Genomic DNA, 9,522 nt, shown 5'->3' on the forward strand with positions numbered 1-9,522 from the left:
CATCCTGAGTCACACTTGTGTCAAATTCATACCCTTTAATGAGCTGGCAGAGGTGTAATTAGCTGGAGCTGAGTTATCAGTACCGTAGATGATGTGCAAGGTGTTATAGGATTCTCTATGAGCTGCATTGGCTCTGCCTCTGACTATAGGGGATGGAGATCTGTTGAGTCAGAAGGTGCTGTATTTTACACACTCACTTTCCACATTAAATTACAATTTAATGAGGGAGAATGACAAAGAGCTGTAGGAGTCAGAGAGCTTTCTAATTAAAACAACATCTGACATGAATACAGCCGTTTCCCAAAGCACGTTAGGAAAAGTGAACACACCTGTATGGACAACCCTGCCAACATGCAGCCACCAAGTAATGCAGGGCAGTGAAAGAAAAGGAAGTGTTAGCCAGGGAAGCCAGTGCAAAGCCCACCTCTTATAAAAAGGGACGGGGGATTATCCACACCACATAACGCAAGCAGGACATTGGCTGGTGAGGGCTTATCCAAAAGTCTTCTGCGCACCCACACACCCCCCAGAATGCAATTCCATTTATCTCCACTGGGGAAAAACTGTCTGGACCCTTCCATGTGTCAGTTACACTAACCAGACTCCCTTAGGTGCGGCTGGCCCAGGCAGCACTTACACCACTTCACACACAGCCTCCAGATTTGACCCTTGGTATTTTACATTCAATGCTCGAGACCAAAAATAAAGGAGAGACAGACACAGCCGGGGCAGGCGGGGGGATGAGTCTAATTAATACCCATCAAGATCCCTTCACCAGAGCTGCTGGAAAGCTGCCATCGTCAAGGCTCCACGCACTGGCTTGGAACCATCACTAAAAGCAGAATCTAATTATATTGAGTAATTTAGCTTAACTACCTCCAGTAATTCAAACTGCCGGGCCCACAATAGCGACGGAGCACAGGCTAAATTGCATTACAGAATCTGAGGCTGGATGGTCTCAAATTTAAAAAGGAAGTAGCCGTTATAACCAGCCAGAGTGTTAATACCAGATTAAATGCTTTCACAGGAGCCGGCCTGCTGGAAAGCTCCCAGCCAACCCTATGTCAAGCTAATGTACTCTGCATTGTACCTTGGCTTCAAGAGGAACCTTAAAATGTAGCCAGTGTCTGTATTCTTACATGGAAACATAACATTCTTGGAAGAAATACTTGGAACCTGGAATGAAATAACATGGCAGCTGATATGAAGAACACAACCCTGTCACTGGCAGTCAACAAGCAGGAACACTGTCTCTCAAAATAATTATAATATAAAATAAATAAATATACTGCCACCCCCTCAATCATGTTATTTGGACAGGTCTTGTTCTGATCAGCAGATCGTCTCCAGATTTCCCAAAAGAATGATTCGCTGTATGGTTTATCCTGATCTCAGAAATTCCTCTTCTATTATACTAAATCATCACAGCTAGTCAAACTGTCAGAGTCTCACTTGAAGACTTGTCAAAGAGAAGCAGGAATTACAATGGTAGGGGAGGCCAAGCAAAGCTCTTTCCCAATATGCTGTTAGACTGATCGCATTATTGTTTTGGCTCTCCCGGAGGTTTTGTCCTGGAAGATTTGCCAGTTCAGAATGGAGCCCTAACTGGCATGTACTTTCCCATGAGCAGCGTCAGCAGATCAGGAGGATGTTGATTTCTTCGAATATGAACTATAGCCTATTTTGGTACTAAGGGGTGGGTTTTATTTTTTGGTTAATGACTAACCACCTCGCGATTTGAGCCATAAAATAAATGTGCCATGGAGACACTGCCACCTCTAACCTGCGCTTAAATGCAGTAGCATGGCAAAGCCTGTATCTACCGTGGGAGGCAGCAGGGAGAAAGATGCTTGGCGAAAGATGGGAAGGACTGATGTCTGACGGCGACAGCCACAGAATTGCTGCTGCTGTGAGATCTGCCTGAGCAGCTCTGAAGTCAGACGGGTCCTTTCTGAGACAAAGAGCTAGCCCCTTTCTTCCCATGCACTCTGATGCAGATTTTGCTTTGAAAGCAGTGCTGGAGGAATGCACTGCACCGAATGCTAGTTCATCTCGTCCCCATAGGAACTCCCTCTCCTTCCCCCTACCCATTCTTCAGCTCCTCCACAGAGAAACCTGTGTGTCCATTAGAGCCCTGCTGGCTGGAAGAGCTCTGTGCCCATAAGTGTCATTCAGCTGGAAAGCAGGAACAAAGGCAACAGGAGTCCTGCCTCCATGGGAACAAAGGAACACTTGGGGTGGGGAGAGGAGAGGAGGAGGAGGACTGTTAGTCTATGGCCTCAGTTAATGAATGCAAATGCCTACATTTCCCCTGGGAACAACAGAGGATGACACTGAATGTACAGCAAAGAGAGAAAACTCTTTCCATAGTCAAGGTAGAGCAGCCAGCACATGAGACAGCTGCAAAGCGGAGCATCCGACATAACAGATGGCCCCCTTGGGGCACGACTGTAGATTTTGGGAGAAGGGAGCATCTGCAAACTTAACAGCATTGCCGGATCTCCCATTTAATGTGTCGCCCTGTAGCAGGTCCCTGATACACGCCCTAGGGACATCACGGTTGCTGCAGCAGCCCCTACTGCCAGTTTGGATATGGAAAACCGTGCTCTGTTTGGACATCAATCCAGTTCAAAGGCACTCATCTTTTGCCCTAACTTGATACACAGATTGTCCCAGCAGACAGCTTCTGTGATGACTTTCCAGCATCCACAGCACACGATAACACGGCCCAGCTGCCAGGAGCTGGCTTTTAACAGCAAGTGCCGAATTGTTAAAACAGCAGGATCTCCAATATGTCTCCAGGTCAACCCCCTTAGCATACAGGTTTACCAAGCTGGCCTTCATGGGAATCAAGGTCTGCAGACATCTCTCTCTTAGTGCCTGATTCAAAGCCTCCTGAAGTAAAAGAAAATCTTGATACCCTGCTTTACATCTGACATTGTAATGTTTTTGCATGTGTGATGCCAGAGGATCTCAAGTCAAATGACCACAGAGCTGTGAGTAAAATATATATATATAAACCGTGCTTTAGACACTGCATCAGATATGGTCTTCTTTTTTGTATATTTAAAAAGGTGTGGGAGGTCAAAATGATCAGTGTCAAACTTCAGAAACAATCTCTTCATATTGAAGGACAATTTCAATTCCTCATTCATTCCTCCCTCTCTTTGGGAGGTTAGCTAACAGAGAATAATAGTAATAAAAATACGTAGCAACCAAGCTAGATTCATGCATAGGGCAGGATATTCCAGTGGTAAACATCATTCGATATCATACTGCTGTGGGGAGTACTCCAGCAAGCTCTGCCTTTGAATTATAGCCCTCTCTGGTTTTGCCGAAGTTTAATCTGGCCCCTGTTTTGTATAGCAGCGCTAGATCGGAGCATCCCACTCAGCTTTACAATTTGGCTCCGTGTCTTTGTCTGCCTGGAAAAGCCTTTTTAGCTACAATTTGCAGAGGAGGGAAAAATCAGTTCAAAGGGAACACCTCTGTTGACACAGTGCTGTATTTACTGCAGAGAGTTGCTGGGGGGATAGGATTTGTCAAAGGTTAATGGTGCTTTCTACTGCCATTGTTTCATGCTTCCTCATTTTCAAATATTTGGTCGAAATGCCTCACAGACCCTTAATTTGCAGCATAGAGTAGATGTCAAATAAATCTTCTTAAAGTGTCCACTTCAAACAGGGGGATTTTCCTGACAACCCCCTGCAGAACTGCCTTCTCCTTGCTGCTGATTACTGGGAATAAACAAAAGCAGTCTTTATACTCAGACTTGTGCTTAATTCCACCAGTGATGCAAAACCAAGGAGACTGATCCGCCACACATGCACAACTGGCCATGGGAGCTGCACACACATTGGAGGGGAGAAGTCAAAAAGAGACCCATTTTAGATCATCTAGTGGATGTTCCCATGCTTAACTGAGGATTGTTTTTCCCCAATAATTTGCCCCCTATGAGGGGACTGTCATCCATCACATCTACACACCCTATCTCTGTGGGGATCCCACAATTCACTGCCACGAAGCAGTCTGAATGTCACAGGCACTGGACTGCAGCATCACTACATGAATCCTAATGGGTCAGAGATGCTCTGATTCAAGCAGAGTGAATTTCTAGTTACACACAACGCACTTTGTAGCTGGCTTTCAATCCAAGATCAGCTGCAAACAAGAACATCTCAGAGGTTTAAACGCAACCATAATAAGTATTAAGCCATGTTAAGCGTAGCAGCTCTTCCTCACAATATTTAACTCATAAGAGCTCCATGTGGCACATACGGTCGGGGGGGGGGGGAGAATCAGGTTGACTAGTCTACAGAACATGGCATGATCTCTTTGGACGCAGTGCACCCACCCATCTGCCATTTACATGAAATATTCAGTTCAGCTTTAGCACTTGGGTAGAGGTGACAGTTAATGCACAATGATTTGCATTCACACATGCTTTCTGGGTGGCTCTTGTCCGAGCTCAGGTGCTCAGAAGTAGCCACCAATAATGCCTGGATTGTGATTCCATCACAACACCTGGCTTTACAGCAAACCACAATGATCATGAAGTTCCTGGTATACGGTTTTGTTTAAACCACCCTTGTGAAATAATGTTTTGCTGAAAGGTTCCCCTGGCCCCCTCCTGGCCACAACGGTGAGGCAGCATCTCGACAAGACAGTCACTGAATTTCCTAAATCTAGAGTGTACGATCCAATTCCAGGATCTATCACTGAATCCTGACCTAAGTCCTAACTTTGCTAACACCAACCTGGAACAAATCCAGCCACGTGGCTTTTTTTCGTTCTTTGAGATGTGCCTTCTTTTACAGAGCCAAGGCTAGCATCTTGCACAATAAACTTTTATGTCTGCAAGAGAAAAGTCTCGCTCTCTCTTAGAGGGTACCATGTTAAGTTGCCACAGAAGTGCCAGCACAGTGATCTAGCAGGGGCAGTTCCCAGCCTGCCACGAAAGAGCTTTCGGTTCATAGCTTTACCTCTGAAACAGAGCAAGTCCCTGCGATAGATCATAGCGCAGGAAGCATGGCTGGAAAAACCAGCATGTATTTTGATATCTCATTTCAACTGTTTGGATCTGACGTGTAGTAGGACCCACTGAGAAGCATAACCAGTCTCTACAGAGATTCAGCCTACTCGGGGAGTTTCCTACCGGGAATACATATTTTCAGGATTATTATTTGGTGGCTAGAGTTTATTTACATATTTTAATCCCAAGAGAGAACAGCCTCTCCTTACAGAGCCGGAGAGTCCAATGTCAATCTTAGTCGCACCTTGCTTTCAAAATTCCATGCAGGCCACTAATATTAATGGACCAATATATCGGTGGGGCGCAGAGACTGGAAACAAGTGATTGATTTCAGCTTCCAGACTTAAAGCGGGGGGGAGGGGGGGGGAAGGAATCCAGCTTCCTTTGCAGCTTCTGAGGGGAGAGGCAACAAAGGAGCTCGTTTGGCAAGCTGCACCGTGATCCCCAACCTCCGTGGTGAGCCCTTCGGGGGGGGGGGCAAAGAAATGCTGCTCCTCCAGCCCCCCAAGCTAAGCAGGGTCCCTCCCCAGCACCAGGCTCCTTCCTCCCGGGAAACAGAAGCGAGTCTCCGCTCCACGGGTTGCCCCAAGACACGAGCAGCCTGTTCCCCACAAGAGGCTTTTTAACCCCCACTGGCCCGGCCCGGCCCCCAGGCCAGACCGTCCCTCCTCTTTCCCCTTCCACAAGCAGCCGGGCTTTGGGGGGGGAGGGCGGGCTGCGCGACGCGGGTAACAGGAAGGGGACCCCGTGTGGACGCGACTTACAACGCCCAGGTGCAGGTCCTCGGCCGCCGGGGTGGGCGCCGCGGAGGCTTCCTGCCAAGCCAGGCAGACGGCGATGGTCAGGAACATTTCCCGGGGAGCCGCGCGCTGCCTGGCGCTCACGGGCCACAGCCGCATCCCGCCGCGTCCCGCCGCTCCCCGGGCAGGAGGCGACGCCGGGCTCCGGCGATCGGCACCATCCGCGCGCGCCGCCGCCTCGCCGGGCTCCAACTTCCCGGGCTCCCGCCGCCGCCCTCCAGCCCGGGCGCGGGCGCTTCCCCCCGCGCTTCAATGCCGGCTCGGCGCCTCCCTCCCCGGGGCAGCGCCGCGGCCACACGCCCGCCGCCCCCGCCCGCTCCGCAGCCCGGCCGCCTCTGGCCGCAGCCCCAGCCCGGCCGCCTCGCAGGGAGCGGGGGCGGGGCCGCTCCCGGGGAAGGGGCGGGGCTCCGGAGCACGCGGGACAGGCCGGCAGCGGCGCGGGAGAGCCCCCGAGCCGGGCCACAAACCGCGGAAGGCAACGCCGGCCCGGGGACAGGGTGCATGGGGAGCACAGTCTGACAGGGGGGCAGCCCCTTGGCGGGGTCACGTCTGTCCTCCGTACCCCCAAGTCTCGCCTCCCTTTACAGCTGCTCGCACCCGCTGCACTCAGCCCGTAACTCAAGGGCAAAGTAGCAAGGAGGCAGCAGATTCCGCCGGCTACCAAGGCAAAGCAGCTCCCTCCGGCCGCGCCACCCGGGGCCGGCTGGCTGCAAGCTCTGCTGAGTACCCAGAAGGCGGCGTTTGCAGGGCGGAAGCTGCTGCCGGCCGCTAAATGGGACGGCCGCTCTGAACAGACACTGCCCGCGGGCGGCTCCCCGGCCGGCCCTTGAGCCCGCATCCGGGCTCGGAAGAGAAACCCCCCCCCCCCGGCTCCCCCAGCAACTTCCCTGCACTCCGGTGGGGTGGGATCAAGCTGCACGTGGCTGGGGGTTAAGGGGCTGAGGAGATCTGAGCTCAGGGCCTGGTGCCCACCAGCTTCCTGGCTGACCTTGGGCAAGTCATGGGATCCAGGGCCCACTGCAATTGTCTTGCCCTTGGCTTCAGGGGAGTCGGGCCCAGGCTTTTCATCTCTGCGCGCCTCCACGCCCCATTTGTGAACCCAGACTAACAACACTTCCTTGGTCTCTCTTGTCTCTGCAGACGGAGAGATCTTTGGGGCAGGAGCTGTGTCTTCCTGGGGGTTTGTGCGGCACCTAGCACAGTGGGGCCCCAATATGTTCTGTCGCAGTGTAACCCTTCTGCCCGTCAGAGTTGGCAGCAACAAGGGCCGGGTTCAGTATCTAGGGGTTCGTTTCAATAACGCCATGCAAAACCGGCTCAAGCCCCCACCCAGTGAGAATTACATACCACCGCCACCCCCCCGGCGCCTCTAAGAGGCAATGCTTCCCCTCTCCCAAGCACAGAGCCTGAGTGTAGCAAAAGCCTTTTAATAAAGGAGGGAAACAATGCACCATTATGTTGGGGAAACACCACAAACAGGATTCATAACACCAACCATGAGCAAAAGACCCACCCCCAAGTAAGTTTGGCAGTGTCCTTTTCCCCTCAGGGTCTTAAGTTCAGCAACCGAATAATCACCCTCTCCCTCCCTCTCCCCTTCCCCCTCCCCCAGTTTCTATCCTTGGTCAGTGCAGCCCCCCAGAGTTCAGAAGTTCATTGGCAGAGTTTACCTCCCAGCCTGGGTGGAAGTGGAGGGAGGTATGGGGGGCATCTTACATGTTCTGCTGCTTGGGTCGACGGCTGAGTGCCACAGCTCTCCACAGGCTTCTGCTGCAGTCTTCACCACCAGCTGTGCCTCTCCACTATCCGCCCCACTAGCTGGCCAGCTGTCCCCTCCACCAGCCACCTGCCTATCCACTCTGAGTCACTGTCTGTGCTAGCCAGCCTGCTGTCCACTCACCAACTTGTCTTCAAACCCCCCCCACAACTTAACACAGCTCTCAGTGATTTCAAGCTGATAGTAGGGGAGCCTCTATGCTGGTGCACCACTAGCCCAAAGTTGATCTACTGCTTAAACCTAGGCATTAGTGATTTCAGCTCGGCAGCATGTAACAAGACTCCTAATAGAACCAAAATTAGCTCTTTTATTACACAGTGAAGAAATCAAGATTATATTTCAGGCCCTCAGAAGAGCCCAACACCACCAGATACACATAACCCTTCTTACCCTCTCTCAGTTTTGGAACCCATGTCCCTTGCCTAGCGAATGCTACTTAGTTGAGGGTGAGTCCCTCCATCATAAAATGCCAAGTACAGTTCTACTGTCCTTGATTCACATAACAAGGATAACAACCCTTTATTACTCTTGCCCCAATAACAAAGAGACTGGAGATCCCACAGCAGCCAAAGTGACCAATTGGGCAAGCAGTCCATCATGCTAGGCAGGGTGGGTGTGCCCATGTAAACGAGATCAGCCCCTGAAGTCCTTTTCCACAGCTGACCACTAGATGTCAGGGTAGAGCTCATTCTGACTGTTTACATTAGTAATAATGATAAGCCTGGGGAAGTGCATCGGCTGCCACTGGGAGTGCTGCGAGGAGCGCCAGGAGCTGGGAGTCCTGGTGCCGCAGATCAGGTCCGATGACAACACCATTGTCACCCCGAGTGCCAGGGGCATGCTGGAAAGGACCCTGAAGGCAGCCATCCACTCGCTGTACATGGAAACCCTGAAGCATAAACTGGACCAGGGTAAAGCCTTCAAACTGACCAGCAAGTGGGACGCCAGCAATCACTTCCTCGCTGGGGGCGGCTTCACCCATTTCGCCGACTGGCGGTTCATCCACCGCGCCCAGCTCAACTGCGTCCCGCTCAACGGAGCCGTCCGCCACGGGAACCGAGACAAGCGTTGCAGGAAGTGCAGCTACTCCGAGATCCTGCCCCACGTCCTGTGCAGCTGCAAGCCCCACTCCAGAGCCTGGCGGCTGCGCCACAATGCCATCCAGAACCACCTGGTGAAAGCCATCACATCACGCCTGGGGGAGGTCACCGTGAACTGTGCCATCCCCGGTACTGACAGTCAGTTGCGACCTGACATGGTAGTCACCGACGAGGCCCAGAAAAAGATCATCCTCGTCGACATCACGGTCTCCTTCGAGAACAGGACCCCGGCCTTCCGCGAAGCCCGAGCTCGTAAGCTGGAAAAATACACCCCCCTGGCCGACACCTGAGAGCGAAGGGCTATGAGGTGCAGATGGATGCCCTGATCGTCGGAGCCCTGGGCGCTTGGGACCCCTGCAACGAGAGTGTGCTGTGGTCCTGTGGGATCAGTCGTTGCTACGCATGGCTCATGCGGCGCCTCATGGTCTCGGACACCATCCGATGGTCCAGGGACATCTACATCGAACACATCACCGGCCACCGACAGTACCAGGAGATGTGAGCTGGTACGACATCGTGCATCAACTATGGGAAAGGGACTGAGAGACTTTTTCCATTGGGCCATATGAACTCGAAACAAACTCACTGAACATTAAATCCCACCAAATGAGGGTAAATCCATCCTCATTATCGTACCCACTCATTATACTCCACACCTGAACATAGCCATTATATGGACAACATACCCCCATATCTCAATGTGTGTACTTTGACCTGTTAAACTTTTACCCCCAGTCAGGGAGATTGCAGATTATGTATTCCTTACGCCACCCATACCTAAACCAAATTTTGCACCCCTTGATAATCTGTACC

The 9,522-nt window shown here is 51.8% G+C and overlaps 1 protein-coding gene across 2 annotated transcripts in view; it reads right to left on the reverse strand.

The window, feature by feature from the left end:
• MMP17 (matrix metallopeptidase 17) overlaps positions 1-7,665 on the reverse strand; it is a 117,073-nt gene extending 109,408 nt beyond the window's left edge. Inside the window, exon 1 of one of the 2 annotated variants that reach the window (XM_038374000.2) lies at positions 7,549-7,665. Coding sequence is in view for 1 of the 2 variants with exons in the window: in XM_038373999.2 (XP_038229927.1) it covers positions 5,797-5,931 (135 nt within the window). In the remaining variant the exon portion in view is untranslated. Of the gene's footprint in view, positions 1-5,796; positions 6,091-7,548 lie in introns of those variants that run through there. The other variant, XM_038373999.2, reaches the window with a different exon arrangement.
• Between the last annotated feature and the right edge of the window lie 1,857 nt (positions 7,666-9,522).

Source organism: Dermochelys coriacea, chromosome 15 (assembly GCF_009764565.3).
Source record: "Dermochelys coriacea isolate rDerCor1 chromosome 15, rDerCor1.pri.v4, whole genome shotgun sequence".
Classification (NCBI taxonomy): Eukaryota; Metazoa; Chordata; order Testudines; family Dermochelyidae; genus Dermochelys; species Dermochelys coriacea.